Raw genomic sequence first — 19,341 nt, 5'->3', positions numbered from 1 at the left:
TGTTCTCACCACCACAGAAAGTTCTATTGAAAATCACTGGAGAGGCATTGCTTAACAAAAAGATGCTAAAGATGCTAGACTAGCCAGCTCTACATTTCAGATCTCCACTGCTACTTTCTGATCATCCTACCTTTAGAAAAAGGCCAATCATCTCCTAACGGTAACATGCAAAAATTCCAGAAGAGTATATCTTTTACATGGAAGAGTTAAGGAAATGCAGACTACCGCTGAGCAGGTTGCCATATTCTGCCTGAGCTACATTCTCACTACTCAACAGTAAATCAAAATGCTCCCACACATCAATTTAATTCGTAAACCCCTGCTGACTAATAGTCGCTAAGGAACCACGCACAGTCTTTCAGGACGTTGCACAGCGTGTTGAAAACAAGGGTAGCAAACCTTAATCTACCTAAAGAATCGGAGTTGCCAGTAAATTGATCTAGGTTCTTCCTGCCATCCTGAAAGTGCTCCCTGTGCTACACTAGGATTTGTTTTTGTTCACTGGTAGGAGTTATTAAAGAAGCACACTTCCAGAAAAACAGCTCCCATCCATCCTCCCTCCAGGCTTCAGGCTGCCAAAACCATCATTCATTACATGAAATACGAGGACAGTTGGGAGGTTCATTCATTTGCTCTTTATTCAACACCACAACCTCAAGAATCTTAATTAAACTTTTCAAGTACAATGGGCAGGCTGAACAGGTTCTCCACAGTCTCCTATACTATGGTAAAGGCATAATTTGGTGTACTGGTAAACTACAATGAGAACTGAACTCTTTGTAGTATATTCCAGTCCAAAAATCTGGAACCTGGTTGCAGTGTTGCCACGTCCTAGCTCTATGACCGCCTGTTACCCAAGTTTAATTTCATTCTAATACAACCTCTTCTCTAGAGTTTATTCACTTCCAGAAGAATCCTCCCCACTTCCGGACTCTTCAGCATTTTAGTCAAAGGACTTCTATCCCACTTCGACCCTGCCTATCTTCCACCTATTCCTCCCACCTCCTTCCACAACATTCATCTCCAGTCCTCTGACAGTCCTTTCTGTGTTCATCACAGTTGCTTATCTTGTACCTTAAAAACACGCCTTCCTTAAGGTTCTGTCTCTACACACCTCCCCTCAGGATCTCTCATACACTCATCTCCAGCACCCAACACAATGTTTGGCACACACTGGGTATTTCAATACATGTGTATCAAATAAATAACTGAATCAACGCATAATGCAGAACTCTAGCTATCAACTCTTTACGGATAATTTTCATATCTCATCTCTAGCTCTACTCTCTACTTCTCTCCCAAACTCTAGCACCACATTTCCAATCACCTTCTAAACATTTCCACTATGTTCTAATGGTAGGTCATGTTTAACATATCCAAAACCAAGCTCATTGTCTTCCCTTACTAAACCCACCATATGACATTTTTATTTGTTTGTTGGAATAGACATTCCCCTACACCACTCAAGTTCAAAATCAAAGCACACCTTCGTGTCCAGTCTTTATTTTTTCTCAAACCCCATTCTCCAGTCAGCCACCAATTCCAATCAACTCTACCTCCATTCTTCCTCCACTGAACTAGTTACTTGAACTATTATACCCTTAACCAATCTCATTTATAATCTAATCACAAACCACTGACAGATTCACATTCCTAAAACACTGATGTGGTGTTAGTTACTTCACTGTTCAAAATACCTTCAGTAATTTCCAAAGACTTCCTGAATTAAATCTAAATTTGGTATTCAAAAGTTTTCCACACCTGGACCCAGCTATCTCACCTCTCACTAGTCATTTTAGCTTTCCTTCTCTCTCAACCTAGAATTCCTTTCTTCTTATCTCTTTCTCTGTGAAAATCGTCCCCATGTTCTCAAGATTCTGTTTAAATGAAAAGCCTTCTAGACACTCCAACTCCATGTTAACTCCCTCCTTTATATCTCTGTGATGAAAAGATAGAGATTACAGTGATCTGAAATCTCAGCTCCTTATCCACTTCTCTGCTGTGGCCACAATCATACCATCAGGGACCTCAAAGAGAATATGAAGAGAGAAAAGATGAGACAACTAAACATTCCTTGTTATTGCCTGTGGCTTTAGACTCAGTTCTGATGTGCACTCAGTAAACTGGGTTTCATTCTCTCCAGCCCTGTTGTGCTGAACCTGAAGGACTCATTCCGTTTAAGCCATGGTTTTCAAACCTTTTTTAAAAGAGTTAAACTCTTATTTCAAAGGAGATCCTATGGAGATCCAATAAATAAATGTGGATCTTCCCCTGTTGAAATGGTAGAATGCTCTGGGAACATGAGCAGCAGATAAATGTTATAAAATGAATTTAACTCTTATCAGTTATGCCATTATAAGTAATTATATATATATTTTAAGTCTATCCTTTTCTTGTTCCTTTAGTTCACAAAAAGTTCAGGTCAAAATCTTCAACGTGATGACCTCATCTTAAAGAAATCCTAAAATCTTGAAAAATATTCTATTAAAGCATATCTCTGTATGCACTCACCTTATGAAGCAAAGATAAAGAGATATAATCATAGGTAAATTAATATGAAAATGTGAGATATTTTTGGTTAAAAAAGGTGAAGAAAAGTTCTACTACTACTTTAGCCTGAAATTCTAACCTTCTAGGCCTGATTCATGCTACTGTATGAATGGAATATAATATTTGATGGATAACATTTTAAGAGGAAAAGAAAACTGAATGGGATGGTTATTTAAAGAATCATCAACTTGTTTTCATGCAAATGATCAGGATAATGAAATAAGCAATCCTGCCAACAGGACCTAGAAGCAATTGTTTTTAAATAGAATGCTTGAAACATTACCCATCTAATTCTAGAAGAAACTGATTAACTAAACTCTTCTTTTTCTTAGGGAATACCAATCATATACTATACATTAACAAACTGACAAAATTTCTATTTCAAAGATACAATTTTTCTTGACTATCACTATCAAATCATGTAGTTGACAGTAAGACATGCTGATAAAGATATATTTACCAAGACTTATGGTATAAAGGAAGGGTTTGAAGGATTTCTTAAGAAAGCAAGCCTTAAAAAAAGTCTACAACAAAGGGAAAATGGTACATGGAGACTATGTCATTCCACTCAAAGCCTCAACTAATTGCAATAATTCACACATGATACCTAAGTAATGCAAGCCACGTGGCCTAAGACAATATAGAGCTATACAGTTACAAGAGAAGCTTCGATAAAATGCTACGATTCCCCATAATTCAAAACAACAAAACATTTAAAGCACCAAACACAGTCTAGGCTGGATGCATGCCTTAGGTGGGGAAAAGAGAAGTCTAAATGGATGGATAGAAATAGAAAGGAACACTTTAGAAATAGGCCATAAAAGACAAGTTATGATAGGTCCTCCTCCCCCTTCCAGTACTGTCAGGAAGTTAGAGTTATTGAGCAGACATCACTTACGACAGTGAGAAAAAAAGGCTGGCTACCCCCTCCCCTCAAAAAAATCTTTACAAGGTCACAGATATATCAGTGTCACTAATGCATTTTAAGAAGATTACAGCAATAAACTCTGGTTAGAGTGGGTTCCACCTCTGTATGCACAGAAAAGAATGAACTCCACACTTCTCCTAAATTAAAAAGGTAATACTAGCAAACTCTCTCTCTCTCTGCTTGCATATAAAATTTCTCCCATGTTCCATGTAAAACCAAATCTTTCCATTTAAAACTAGATCAGTAGTAGGCGATTAACTTTATAAGCTTAAACTCACAGTCTCATTTAGCACTAACTATACAGTCATGCAGAGTGGAAGCATCCCCACAAAACAAACTGCCTTACCTACCCATCTCATTTTCTTCAGCACAGCAACAAGCCCTTTCTCATATTTGATCCAACCACTGTGATCTTTTTTTGATCCTGTTGCCACCGACTCTACATATATCTTTATTACTGTACAGGAAAACTGTTGCCCTGAGGTTTAAACTTCCCTATGTTCCCCATGCCTCTCCTGAGAATTAATCTCAGTTTCAAGAAAAGACTCTCAGGAAAACTCAGGTGAAAAGGAGCAGATGGCCTCAGAGATAAGTTTCTTGGTTTGTTGCTTCAACTGTAAAGTGTCGATAGGGCCTTAGCAATGACTCAACGTCCAGCCATCCTAGGGATGTTAAGTGATTAAATAAATGGAAACAAGTTCTCTTATCTGGGCCGGTAGTCTAAACCTAACAATTACCCAACAACCAAATATGAACGCACTAAAACTCAGTCCTTCAGCGATAAAAAACTCAGGCATATTAACAGCTCTTCATCTACTATGAGAGAACAAACAACTTCTAATGAGAATTATAGTTCTAGAAGCTGATAATGAGACAACCACTAAATTAAATTCATAAACACAAAGGCCTAGTACAAATTCTGTATCTCAACTACCAGTATTCCTAACAACTGAGAAAAGATAGGCTATATACATATTGGAAATCAGATTGTGTAACAGAAAAGTTATAAGTGAATAAACAATCTTGAGAGATTCATTTTTATACTGGTCCTCAAGACTGACTTAATATCATTGTGTTCTCTGTTCATATTTATGTTGAAAGGGCTAAAAATAATTTAATGGAAATGAGTATCTAATTTTTATTTCATTCATTGCTTCAACAAATATTTATTGAGCACATACTATGTGGGGACATCAGGCTCTTTACCTTTTAGAAGCAAAGATGAGTAAGAAAGAGTCCTTCCTGTAGAAAGGCTAAGTGACATATACCCATGAACACATGTCAACATGTATTTAAAAAGTGTCAAATGTCATAGAATGGCTAGAGAAACTATAATGGGCATTGAATGAAAAACAAACAAGATTTGAAAAAGCAACACTGGACTTGGGTCTTTATGTATGCATAGGATTTAAACATGCTGACATGGGAGGCCAGAAGGTAGGACATTTCTATTGGTAGAAACAAGTTGGACAAAAACGAAGGACACTGGGGCAATTAGGAGAAGGATGCTTGATAGGAAGGAAGAAGATAAGTCAGGAAAAGCCCATAGAGCAGTAGAGAAGAAGGGCACAAAGAAAAGGTACCTAATCTACCTGAAAAGTCATGGAAGTTTCTTTGAGGAATCAGTGCTTGAGCTGGATCTCAAAAGACGTGTAGGAATCAGCCATATATAGAGAAGGGTGTTTCAGGAGGAGGCAGTAACATAGAAAAGCAGAGAGGCCTGAGAGAGCATGACATATCCAAGACACCTTTACTTTGGTAAAGATCACAATGTGTAGCACCTAAAGTAAAGCAAGTTCTAAAGCAAGAACATGGTGTGTACAACTGGCAAGAGATGAGCTTAAAAGGAAGACAGAAGTCAGGTGATGAAGGACATGGTAGGCCATGCTGAAAGGGTGGCAAGCTTCATCTTTAAGGTGCCAAGAAAACACATAGATTTTAAGCAAGAAAGTGACAATTTAATGTGTGTTTTAGAAAGAGCCATCTCGAAGCAGTGTTAAGGAAGCATTACAAGGATGAAACAACAGATAAAAAGACCAATTAAGGGACTGTTGTATCAGTTTAAATCTACTTATCATCACCTGCAAATTAACATAAGGGTAAACTAAGACAGTGGTGGTAAAACAGGAGTTACTGAAAGAGATAGACAGGACTCAGTAATAGAAGGGTAAAAGATAGTGAAGGAAGAGGGATTCTAAGATGTCTCCCAGATTTATTTAACTCATTGTGTCAATGGTAGTACCCTTCTAAGTATAGTAAATGCAGGATAGAAAGTGGTTTAGGGAGAAAAGTTGTTAAGTTTCATACACCTTGAGTTTTAGTAAAATATAGTTAAGTGTTTAAAACTATGGATTTTGAAGACAGACCTGGTGCTGCCATTTATTATTTCTGCCAATTGGACAAGGGACCTATCCTCTCAGCTTCCTCATCTGTAAAATGAAACAAGAGAGGTAACTACTTATAGGGGATTTAATGAGATGATGAAGACACTGAATAAATGATAGTTGCTGTTTTGTCATTAGTATTATTTCAGATAACTGTGGGACATCCAAATTGAAATGTCCAATAGACAGTTTTAGAACATGGTCTGAGGTTTAGATGCAAAAGACTGTACACTTAACAGTAAAAAAAAAATTAAAAAAAAATAGAGGAGGTAGAATTGGGGCAAAGGTCTTGAAACACAGATTTGCCAATTTAATGGATGTGGAGAAGAGTAAAACATGACTGATGAGAAACAAAATAAGGCATCATTATTAAACACAAGAGACACACACTGCATTATATGAAAAGGAGCAGTCCTTATTTTCTTGAAAGTAATTTGGTGAATTAAATGAAAAAATAGATAAAGAATTCTTCCAACTACCCAAACAAAACTATTATCCCAGAAGAAATAAATGAAAAAGAAGACAGTAAAGAAATTGGCTTCTCAAGTAAAATAAAGCCAAATGGAGACAAATCGAATCATCAAAATATAAGAAACAAGGATTTGTCAAATTAAAAGACTGTAAAAGAAGATGTTAACATGGCTCGTGGAAAGTATGAAAAAAAGAACACTACCTATTATTTTTTCAAAAGAGCAAACAGAAAGGATGTATGAGAAAGGAATAAAAATGGCTACTAGAGGAAAGTGGGTGATGAGAGCCAGGCTATAAAGTATAGGAAGAAAATGAGACTTCTATATAGAGTTCTGATTTTTGAGCCTTGTTATTTGTAAACTATGAACACAGTACTCTGTCTACCCTCAATGGGATCTATTTCAAATAGTTAAAAAAGAAAGTGGCAAAAAATCTTGAGCATTACTAAGTAAATTTGTGGTCTTAGTGGAATAATTCCAAACTATTTTGTATTAATTATAAGACATTAGTGTGGCTGAGAAACAAGTTTCTCACCATGGGGGAATAAAGATACAAATTAGGAATGGGAGAAGGAGAAAAAGAACCGTGGGGTGTTAGACTGGAATTAAAGATATCAATATATGATTCAAATAAATAAATATAATATAAAGAAAAAATATAAAGGTAAACTTAAATTTATATAAAAAGAAAACATAAAGGTATTTATTTATAATAAATATATATTTATATTATATATATCCTAGCTCTGTCCACCGAAACAAGTCAATAGCAATGAGCATACTTCTTTGGTGTCTAAATACCACTTTCTCACTAAAAGGAACCAAGACATCTTGGAGAAATAGCTGATTCCACATGTAGGGTATGAAAAATACAAGGTAAGCTTAGACATCTTCTTGCGACATAAAATAAGAAAATGCTTTAAAACTAACAGAGATATAGCAAAAGGATACAGAGCCAGACTAAAGGGATTCCTGCTGACCAAATATGACAATAATAAAATATAGCGCACTGAAATTTTTTGTGATCTGTGAGTCTATTGTGATTTTTCTGCTAAGGCAGTGGGAGAGGAGGAAGAAAGGCAAGTTCTTTCCTAAAGAAACCTTCCACCCAATGCTGGGGAATGACAGACTTAGAAAAATCACAGTTTTGTAACCACTGGTATAACAATTGATTCAGAAAAGGTTTATCGATGTTGCTAAAAATGATAGGTAAAATGTTGTTAGAGAACACGATCATCACTTTCAAAATGCACCCCAAATTACTTATTAATTAAAAGGGGCATAAAGAAACCTATAAATCCACCTCAACGAAGCAACTAAACTTATATTGTTAACCAAGAGATCAAACTTACTATCACTAAAAATAGGACAAAGTGATATTGTGCCCCTTTTGATGTGATGTTAAAAGTGGGTGGCAAGGTGGCAACATCAGCTATTCAGTGTTCTTGTAATCTGAACCAAACCATAAGGAAACAATCAAACAATCTAATAATTTGTAAAACTGTGGGACAGTCTATAAAACAGCAGGTCTGGGCTCATCAAAACATCGATGTCATGACAGACATCCCCACTTTAAAAAAAAAAAAAAAAAAAAAAAAAAAAACCTTAAGAGAAAAGGTGGAGAGCAGGGAAATGGTTTTAGATTAAGAGAGAAAGAGACATGAAAACCAAATCAAATGTGTGATCTGATGGACTGTAGATAATGAAACACAAAGAAACATAAAGAATACTTAATGGGACAACTAGGGAAATCTCGATATGGACTAGATATTAGATAATAATACTGAATCAATGTTAAATTTCTTGAATGTAATAATGGTACTGAGGTTTCGTAAGTAAGTGCCCTTATTCTCAGGAGTTATAAACAAAAGTGTCATGTCACTACGCCTGCAACTTGCTTTCACGCAGTTCAGAAAAAAAACACATATATGTGTGTTCACATTATTTAAAAAGCTAGAGATAAAGCAAATGGGCAGAATGTTAACAGTTGAAATTAAGGAAGGAGTGCAGAAGCATCCATTGTATTTTCCTTTCAACTTTCCTGTGGTTTTCAAATTCTTCAAAATAAAAGTTGAAAAAGGAAATAGACTATAACCTTCTGGAAGACAGCTAATGCGCCTAACAAAGTAAAGTGTCTGATATAAAAGCATATGCTCAATTTAAAAATCATTTTTAAATTCTCATTTTTCTACCAAGTGACTTATCAGTTAGCTACAGAAATACAAATTCTTTATTTAAATGTAGTATATAAAATATAGGAGGCTAGATAAAATAATAAAGTCCTCTCTGTGTTAAAAGTCCCAGAAATTTGAGATTATAATCACTGTCAGTTTCTCTAAGGTACTGGATGATTCCACTTACTTCCAAAAAACATTCAACTCCAGGTCGTTCTTTAGCTTTATCTTAGAGACAGTCGAGTTCATCCTGAATTAATCTTTTCAGCACAGTATTCATTTTTCCAGTATTCTCAAACATGTGAGGGACTTACTTACAAATGTGATTAGTAGTGCTAGTAGTAGCCAGAGACATATCCCTCATCTTTAAGCACTGTCTAATTTAATAAAAGCCAGATGTGTGTGCGTGTGTGTAGGTATGTACATATATACACACACATATACCTATATGCAATACTTTCTTTTCAAGTACGTTTATATATATGATCTTATTTTATTTTTAACACCCTGTAAGGTATGTTGTTTTTTCCATTTCTAACTCACAGGTAAAGCACAAGGTTTTAACATTCTATAACCTAAACTGGGTATTCCATTGGCCAACCTGGCAGAGAGATAGAGAGATTTGCTTCAAAAAAGGGAAAGGAACAGCAACTAACATTCAGGTGATTACTAACCAAACTAAAGAAAGAAAACAGAGGTCTCTTTACAAGGATGTGTGCTCATAAGATATGCACAAGGAAAAGTGAAGTTCAGTGTCATTGAAGCTAATCTCTACTTGAATCTTTTAAGAGATAAAACTATCTGAGCAGTAATTTAGTACTAAATTAACTTGGGTTTTTTTCTCCCTATCTTTGAAGTTTTTGTTGTTTAAGTGTTTCTGCAAGAGAAATGAAGCAATGTTCCTTTCCTATTCAGAAGAGAGAAACAAGCTGATTACTTGTAGTAAGATCTGGGTGGCGTGGCTTACCATAGGCATATTCAGCAAAGAGCCAAATACATACTACATTTTTCATAAAACCTTTTTACTCCAGAATAATCAAGTTTTCATGTCACTGAATTATCATACTACATACATAACCTTCTACTAGCAAAAACTAAACCTGAAGAGGAAGGATGCCAGACAAGGAAAAAAGTAAGGGAAGAACTACAGCAGATAATTACTACCAGATAAAGGCTTTGAAGATCCTTAAGATAACAAGATTAGCAGTTAGACTGAGAATAAATGTTTCATTTTTTTTTTCTCTTAAGCCAGTGACAATTCACCCACAATGTTATCAACTAAAATGTGCTCTACCATGATGCTGGAGATGACTGTGTTTAGACAGGTAGCACTGCTCCCAAAGTCCAACCTATTGAAAACTCTGGCTAATAAAGGCCTGAGTTTTAGCACACTTCCTTTCTGGCTCACCAGGTAGGTACTTCTTAGTAATGAGACATATGAAACGTGAGCACTGAACACTCCGTATAGGTTGCCTATTGGGGGTCATCTTCAGAGGGGCTAATCTCATGTATGGCAAGTCAAGAGCTCCTGACTCTTCCAAACTTCCTACTCCTAAAGAACTTACCTTTTTGTCTGAAAAGTCTTACTTTGCCAGCTTGTAATTTGCTGTTATTCAAACATGGACTGCCAAATAGATGCAATGAATGCACTTTCAGCATTCTAAAGTTTAAAATTTTCATTAAAATAATGACCGTAATATCTATATACTTTGGCTTACTGTAAAGAAACAGATTCAGATGTATACACACACATACACACACACATATATATATACATACATATATATACACATACACATATACATATACATATATATGTATATATCTGAAAAGCATAAAAAGAAATATCTATGTTGGAGTATGTTTTAAAGAAGCATGTGTTAGTTAAACTGAAAGGTGCAAAGGAAAGATGTTTACTCGCAAGTAAAGGAGAATCAGCTGTCCTATATTTATAGAGTGAAACAATTAAGATATACACATATAAGAGCGGTTTTATGCAAAGGCAACCAGCTGAAGACTGACTGATCAGTGGAACCACTTTCTTCCTCTGTTTCACTGGAGAATCATCAGTCTTCCAGTCCCATCAGGATTGGGCTGAAAAGTAATAAGAAATGAGGGCAATTAGAGAGAGAGTGAGACAGCAATTGAGGAAGGAACAACCTAGACAAAACAGCATGGATTTTGAATCCCATTCAAGAAGCCAAGAATTTGAGATTAGGTTTTCTGTAAGGGAGGGGTCGTGATCCCGTCCATAAAGAATTAAAATTGAGGTAGGTAGATTTATATTCAGACTAGCAGAGCCTGGGTCAAGAGAATTGGCTAGGAAGCTTCTGTTAGTAAAACATAGTCTGGAGAAGAAGAATGTTGAGGTTTCCAGAGAATGTCGTGGAGAAACAATCAGCCCATTTTATTTCAGTCCAAGAGTGAAAACTAAAGAAGGAAAAAAAGATTCCAAATTTAGGGGCCTTAGAGACCAGGATGACAATGGTGTCATATGCAATAATGTTGACTGTGAGAAAAGTTGACACCTATGACAGAAAATATGAAAGATTCAATTTCTGACATGTTAACTTTTAGGTCAATCCTAGCCAAGTGAAGATGTGGTACAGACAATAAGAGATACGGGGCAGGTGAACTCTTTGTTTTTAAGCAGATTCCTCCCCTCCCCCTTCAGGGACCTCGTAACTTAATTCCAACTTGACATAGCAGTCTAGTACTGGATAGCTAGAGAGGAATTAGAATGCCTACCTTACCAAAGAAGGCTGACAAGAGCAAGATACTTATTCCAGGCATTTTCAAAAATCTGTGTCACTAGAATATCAACTTCGAACACTGAGTAGCATTTAAATATATATCACAGCACTTTCATTTCAAGCCTATTTAACATTTCTGAAATATCTAGATCAAAATGTTGGGTCAAATGACTATATTCCAGTAAAACATCTACTAAAATAAAAAAAATTTCCCCACCCCAGAACTCTCTTAAGAGATTCAAGACATCTGTCAGTCGTAACAGATTTTCTTAGTACCCACTTTCTCTCAACCTTACAGCCAAGTTTCTTTTTTGAGTAATGATAAAGGCCACACATCATTTTTGCAAGTATATAAATACTTCCCTCTCCCTTTCTTCTAACCCTAGTTCAAGGCCAACTGCACCAAAGCTTTTGAGAACCAGCACTGGAAGATCTTCAAAGAGAAACTGCCCATTAACCACAACAGCAGCTGCTGGCTAGAGCCTGCAATTTAAATCTCTGAAAAAGAAACTGTGGCTTCTGAAATTTAAACAAGGAGGTGCCACTTGTAATTACAAACATTCCAGTGGGTTCCTTCCTTCATTGATGGTTTCCAAACAAAGGCTGTTTATTCGATTTTGGTGGCGCTCCCCAAACTGTGAAGGTAGGCATTCCTTTGTGCTTTTCTTGTGCTGCGGCCAGCTCAGAAGAGGGGTGCAGGTTTTTACCTGGCCATGGCTGCTTAAACCCCTCAAAACCATCTCATGTGTAATTGCCTGTTTGGCTAAAAACCAAAAAAAACAAACAAACAAATGCTTCAGATTTAAAGTCCACATTAAATGCATTTAAGAACTTCTTAAAATACGCACATACGCAAACACAAAACCTCACATTTCACGAAACTTAGAAAATGGAAACAACCTATTTTCTGAGAAAACAAAGAAGTTCAGAAATTAACAACGAAGTATTTCAACATTTCTAGTTAAAATTATAAATTCATATTTTAAATCAATGGGGCAAATACTGAGAAGTAAAAACAATAATCTTTTCTCTTCCTACCCTGTGCCCCTATCCTACAAAAATAAGGGCCAAATACTTACAGCTTGTTGTATGGGTTTCCCACAGCGCAGAAGGCATTTTGTGATCACTTCAGCTACAGAAAACAGGCTGAAATTAGCACTAAGCCAGTTAGAAATGAGAAAAAGAATTTTTTTCTTTTAAGCTTTATATTCAAAAGACATAAAGGCATTTATATTCCTTGGAGGTATTTAAAGATAAATATATGAATGAGGTATCTATCTCACAGCCATCAAACTAAAATAGGCTTTCCTACAGAAGTCCTCATATGGAGCACATTCATTATGAGAACAACTGGAAATAGCCAATCTCACCATGGGTGCTTTCCATAGCACACCAGTTGACAGATTAGCTACAATTACTGCATATTTACACAACCATATTTACACGACAATAAAACTCATCTTATCCGATCCAAAAAAAAACCCTTGCTCAAAATAAGCCAAACCACACAAAAAGGTCTCCTCGGTGCAGGCAGTAATCACACTCTGGCTTCTATGGTTTCTGCCCCAGTTTTTACCCACTATAACAAGCCTTTACCTTCCTCGATAAAGCAAGGGCAAGGCAAAACTTCCGCATACTAGTTTAGAAAGATGTACATTTAGCTAATGATAAGCTAATGATACTCTGATTACCGGCGGGGGTTGGAGGGAAGGACTATATCTTACATACAAAGATTTGTTCTAAAGTAAATTACAGAAGAAATAATAGGACTGTTTGAAATAATCTGGAAAAGGGAGAAAGTATATAGAGTATGCAATGACCATGAGTGGATAATTATTGAACTGGGTGATTTATACACAGGGTTAATTTTGGCATTCTTTCTGCTTTTGTGTATATTTGAACATTTTTTACAGTAAAATTAAAAAATGAAGTATGATCAATGTAAAAAAGTCATCTTGAGAAAATAAAATAACTTTTTTTCTTTAAAAAGGAACAAATTATATTCAGCTTTTTCACTGCTTAATGAAAAGGGACAGGTACCTGGTAAGAAAATCAAGATGTGTTCCTGCTCTTGACTTCAGGATCCTTCCTTTTTTTCCTTAGTTATGTGGAATGAGTTCTAGTGTTAATATTAATCCTTGAAAAGGCAAATCAAAAGCTTAAAACTATAAAGCCGAGCCTTCTAAAACCTAGTTTTCGTGCAGTTGACTTATTATAGCTACACAAATCCAGAGCTCTGCCCTATGAAGGTGCTTTGGACAACAGTCATGTTGTGGCTGCCAAATAAAGTCCAGAGGTTTCAGAATCATTCGTCAACACTGAAGACAACCTTACCAAGAACTGGTCTTTTCTTCCCAGAGGTCACTCCTCTGACCCACGGGTTCATTACCTAGAAGAGCAATTAATCTTGCTGTGTTCAGAATACAAACTATTCCTAGCCAAGATACCGTCCACTCATGATCCATATTCCTCACTGGGCATCCCTGCTGAGAAGTAAAACAAAGTTTCACTGGCTGCGCATCAAGGGACTTAGACCTGTTCCCCATCTAGGATGCACGGCTAACTCAGCCTCAGTTAAATGGTAAGCAAGGTCCTTCCCTCACTTGGTTTCTACTGCCTCACCGCAAAATAACAGGATTTCACCAAACGATTTCTAATATCTTTCCTCTTTCAAAAACTCCATGATTATAAGAATCTCTAATTCCTCAACAGATAATAATAAGAAAAAGCTGTGGTGCTAAAATGGTGCATTTTTCTATTAAAATACTTTTAAACATGAATATTGTATCGAGTGAGTTTGTGTGTGTGTGTGCGTGTGTGTGTATACGTATATATATATATGCACACATATGGATATATACACATTTGTATGAGTACAAATACACACACAACATACACTCACATACACAGCAACTGATATCATTAGGTGCTTATATGGAACTAATTGCTTCTAACTCAAAGCAGCAAATTTTCAATTCTGCAACAGATGTCGCTGTGTGATTTCTCCTTTCTGCGCTGGATTTTCAGTTAAAAATGCCCGGCATTAATGGTCAGTACTATTCTTCCCAAGAAAGAGATACAGCATTTGAGCCCTTTGGATTTATTTCTTATAGCTTTTCTTCATATGCTGGTAAATTACCATTCAAATCATAGCATCGATTAGTTTAGCCCAATTTAAGAGATTCGCCCACATAAAAATGGGCCTTTTTGTTAAAACACACACGAACACACACATAACACACACACACACACACACACACACACACACACTCACTCATTCATTTTTAAAATGTAAATTCTAAGTGGTTAATTAGACATTAAAATGTTACATACAGGAATCCAGAGAATGAGACAGTTTATATTCACAGCAATATTATCAATTTTTTAAAGCTCGAAAATCATTAGCAAGGAATAATAATTCACTTATGTATGGGGCCACAATGTACAAAGTGTGAGCCCAAGTAACTAAAAACTTCAAGAGCACCATTAATGACAATGAAAATTTTAGATTTGTTTTTACAGCATTTCTTTGAAAATAAATAGTAAAGCTAATATTATAATTGCAAGATATCTTACCAATCCGACATTTGTTATCAACCACTTCTTGACACGTCATAGAAAAGTGACATCTCTTTCCCTTCAACCAATATATCCTCCAACGACCATCAATCTCAACAAGTAGCTAGTATTTTCTTCTGTTGAAAGTCAGAGCTAGGAGAAAGGCTTTCAAAATCTCCCTTTTAGACCCAGGAACCTATTACCTTCCGGAGTTTTTCAGGGAGTGGAGCAATGTGCAGTCAGGGGACTGAAGACCAACTAGGGTAAAGATATGAAGTCAGGAAGTGAGAGAGGAAGCGAAAGTGTCCTGCTTGTTGGCTTCTTCCAGGTCCCACTCCCCTTTATGAGGAGGGCCATTAGGGAAAACTGGATAAAGCATGTACAACATCCATATGAATAAAGCTCTTTGTTCCAGAGAACTGCCTCCTCTTTTATTCCCCCCTTTTTCCGTATTTGTTCATTTCAAAAGATTGCTCAATGGGTCTCTTGTTCCTCCAAAATGTCCCAGGCAAATAATGCAAGCTTGTCTCGTCACACAAGTCACTAAATGAAGCCTTGTGCGTCTCCAGTGACACACTGTAAATATAAAGTGGCATTAATGAGGGATATTTTATCAAAGCTATCACAGACAAGTGCAAGTCCCTCCTGTGGCTATTCATTTTGATGCAAGGAAAGGAAACAATAGCAGGGCGGTACTTTTGTAAAGTCCTTATCCTCGATATTCAAGCCCCAACAAGCCACAGCAAGTAAAACTCAGCCCCCAGACTTCCCAGCACCACTACAAACCCCCACCTATCAGCCATCCTTGGAAATGCTGAAAAAGGCAGGAGAATGAACGACCACTGGTACACTCAGGATGGGAAACATCATGCATGCACCTAAAACGTAACAGGCATGATTTACACTGGAGTAATCGTAGAAAACCCTATTTTAGCTGCATTTCATTAACATCAATTTCATCCAAACATCACAGGAGGGCTGGAAGATTTTCTCTAGGGGATGAATGGCTTCAGTTACAGTAGACAGAACCAGAACCCAATGCACAATTGCCCTAGATGGCTATCCCAACGAGGATGTAAATGAAACAAGCCTAATGAAGTCAGAAGGCAGCTCCAACAGGTTTCTCTAACCCTGGGAGTGGGAACTGGAGGCCTCTGAGAAAGCTTAAATTAGGACTAAGGAAGAAAAGTCCCTCAGTGTCCACCTGAAATTTACTCTGGTGGTATAGGACCTGGGGCTAGACCAAGACCCCTTCTCACACTGATAACGCCCGGGCGGGGGGGGGGGGGGGGGGGGGGCGCATTAGAAGAAAAAAGATTTAAAGAAAATCATCTCACCCCCTCACTACAAATCGAACCCAATTACAGTCTAATTTGAACACAATCTGATAACCAGCATACAAACAGGGATGTACACAAGAGTGAGAAGCTGCTTCCATGGTAACTAGCAACAGAATTTTCTTGTAGCTTTGACATGCACGGTTGAGTTCCAGACCGCTCCTTTCTAAGTCAGCATATATTCCTCGCTGGGAAGGCAACTTCTTACCACGAGATAGTTACAAATATAGTATTGTTGCTACTACTCCATGCCTTCAATGAGCAGGGTTGAAAGAGAAGGCATAATCTAATCCTACTCTGCTGCCAAGCAGCATTGCACGGCTCCCATTTTTAGTAGAAAGGCAATATCCCCGATTAGTGCCTTCCCCGACCCCCGCCTTTTCCCCTCCCTGCAGCCAATACAAGTCTATTGTTGCCTCTATTATGCGCCAGTTACCGAGCCTTTACTCACGCTCACGACACTGGCGCTTTTTACAATGCAGCAGCACGAGGGATCTCTTTCAGAAACATTTTATTGAACCCATCCAGTCAGAGACATCACCCGAAATGAAGTTGTAACCACACCGGCCTCGGCTGAACCCAATTATCTCGTAACTCATAAATTAAGAATTCACAAAGGAAAAACACATAAACAACACCCGGAAACAGACTGTGGCGTGAAAGAAAAAATCCTCAGCTCTGGAACCGAGGCTGCTGCCAGATTCCCACCCTCATACGTCCCCAGCATGTTCCCCAAACCAAGCCTGTTTTGGGGGGAAGTAATCAACCCAGCATTCCCCAAATCCCAAGCTAGCACCCCCGCACATCCCCATTTTCTACAGCGTGTCTCCTGCGGTGTTTACGTAACTGTGTGTCCTCTAGCGTGTAAACAAAAGGCACAGCCCAAGCGGAGAGGCGCCCCGAGAGCGGTACCGTGGCCCCAGCACTGAGCTCGCCCGGGCTGGGGGCTCTGCAGGTGGGGGCTGAGCTCTCGCTGTCCTCCGCCACTTGTTGCTCGCGGGTCCTGCAGCTCCTGAGCTGCAAGGAGGGGCTTTGCAGGCGCCGAGCGCTGCTGCATTCCCTCCTGCACCTCCCCCCGCCCTCACCGCGGCCCCATGCCTCCGTGTTTCGGCTTCCCGCCCGACGCCCGCTGCAGGCGGCCAGGATGCTGGGGACGCCGCGCGGCCGCTGAGCTCGGCGGTGGCGGGAACGGGAAGCAGGGTGCAGCACCGCCGGCCTCTCCGCTGGGGAAGAGCTCCGGCTCCCTTTTGTTAGCAAAAGCAAACACTGCCCTCTTCTTTCCCGACCGTGCCAACGCGCCGGGCACACGGGCAGCCACACAGCGTGCTCCTGCCGACTGCTCAGCGTCTTCGGGGAAGGCACCGGGCGCGCAGAGCCGCCCCTGGGCAAATTCCCAAGACAGCTCTGCACACAGGTGGCGCCCGGAGGCCCGCAGGGTGCCCGCCTGGCCGCAGAGGCCCCGAACGCTCCCTCCACCACCCCCGGACTGCCGAAAGGATGGGCAGCCTGGAAATCCGGTGTCCCCACTCGCAGCAGAGGACGCCGTGGGGTAGGCGGGCTACGGGCTCCCGGCTCCTTCCCGCAGAGGCAGCAACAGCAACCGCCCCCCGCGGGGCCGGGCCCGAGGAACTTTCCCGGCCTGGAGCGGGGCCAAGGAGACCCGCAGCCAGGCGAAGGGGGCGGAGGGCCCGCGGTCCGGCTGAAGGGAGCACTAAGGGCGCGCAGTTCTGGAGACAGAGGAGAAAGACAGAGCGCGGGGAGAGCAGGAGCGACCAGACAAGTCTGGGGATGTCCTGTGGACCAGTGAGGAATCACGCTGGAGGCGGCTGCTAGTCAGCCATGGGGAGGCTTCGGGGATAAAGAATTGGGGGGCCCGCTGGTGAGGTGGTGGTGAATGGGCAGCCCTGGGAGACGCGAGAAACTGCAACTTACAGGGACAACGGCGAGTTTGGGGGGGTGGGGGTCCGAACAGTTCTGAGGGTGCCTTCAATTTATTCCCTAACACATATTCTCTAGCACCCAGATCCCCCATTCTCACTCCACTCTACTCCGCGCCAAGCCGGGGAGAAAAGGTGTGGGTGCAGCCATCCCTAAGGGCTCTAATTCACACCAATCTGGGCAAGGGAAAAGAGAATTACCGATCCCCTCAGTTCCTTCCATCTCAGCCCTGAGTTTCCTCTCCACACTCCCTCAGCTTCGGATATAGGAAGTGGGGGAAGGTTGTCATGGAAACGTTTCCCCCCTCCATGTCTACGGCCACTGGGGTGCCTTAGGAGATTTAGGGGGCCAGCGAGTCGGTGCCCACACCTACCTGTGGCGATCAGTGCCGCGGCAGAGAGAAGCAAGAGCAGAAGCCGGAGTCGGAGCCCGGGAGGCGCCGCCGCCGCCGCCACCGCCGCCGCTGCCGCCGCCGCCGCACACTGGGATCCGCTCGGCAGCACAGCACTCGCCATGTCGGGCACCTGCCTCAGACTGGCGGCGGTGGCTTCCTCCCGAGCCCGAGCAGACAGCTAATGAGATGCTAATGACATGCACTGGAGGCGGGGTCCACGCCGACCAATCATAGCGCCGCAAGCCCAACCCGGCTCTCCGAGGACTCGCCCCTTCCCCCACCCCGGCCGTGGCGCTGGCGTGCGGCAGCGCGCCCGCGCCACCTAGGGGCGGGGCCAAGGGGAGGAGCGAATGCAAATATGTTTATGTTAAAATTCGTTTTGCTTTCCTGGGATCTAGGAAAAAGTGTTTTCCCGGACCCCTGGTGCGTGGGGGTTCAGGCTCAAAGGGGGCGGGTCTAGCTTCCCGTACACCTTGACTAGGAATGTTTATAGCAGTCGCTATATCAGACCAACAACTGGAGAATCTCCCTTGGAGGTTCCCCTGTCCGGTACACAGAGTACATCTGTCCTGAAAACCAGAGGTTGCAAATTTCCATCACTCACCTTGCACTTAAGGAATAGATCTTTGGGAAACGGGCTGTACGAGAGTGAGAAGGAAGCGTGCAGGTCCCCGGATTGACAAAACAATCTGGGAGAAGTGCATGCGTGTTTTGCAAATCCGGCGGAGCGGGAGCGTCTGCTCAACAACCTAGCGGTAGACTTCGGCATAGTTGGGAGAAAGGAGCCTGAGTCGGGCTGTGGGATTTTCGAGTCGGTGTCGTTGTGGTAGATTCTCAGGAAAGGTAGCTAGCTCA

At 40.4% G+C, this 19,341-nt stretch overlaps 1 protein-coding gene across 6 annotated transcripts in view; it reads right to left on the bottom strand.

Annotated features, from left to right (window-relative positions):
• The window catches only part of CADM1 (cell adhesion molecule 1), a 318,565-nt gene extending 299,829 nt beyond the window's left edge, over positions 1-18,736 (bottom strand). For 3 of the 6 annotated variants that reach the window (XM_036220675.1, XM_016134928.2, XM_016134930.2), the window contains exon 1: positions 18,466-18,627. In XM_036220675.1, coding sequence (XP_036076568.1) covers positions 18,466-18,607 — 142 coding nt within the window. In that variant the 5' untranslated portion in view covers positions 18,608-18,627. Of the gene's footprint in view, positions 1-18,465 lie in introns of all 6 variants that reach the window. The other 3 variants (XM_036220674.1, XM_016134927.2, XM_016134932.2) reach the window with 2 other exon arrangements.
• Between the last annotated feature and the right edge of the window lie 605 nt (positions 18,737-19,341).

This window comes from Rousettus aegyptiacus, unplaced genomic scaffold (assembly GCF_014176215.1).
Source record: "Rousettus aegyptiacus isolate mRouAeg1 unplaced genomic scaffold, mRouAeg1.p scaffold_m13_p_5, whole genome shotgun sequence".
Taxonomy (NCBI): Eukaryota; Metazoa; Chordata; class Mammalia; order Chiroptera; family Pteropodidae; genus Rousettus; species Rousettus aegyptiacus.
The sequence above is the reverse complement of the archived record's forward strand: the minus strand, read 5'-3'. Positions and strand labels throughout refer to the sequence as shown.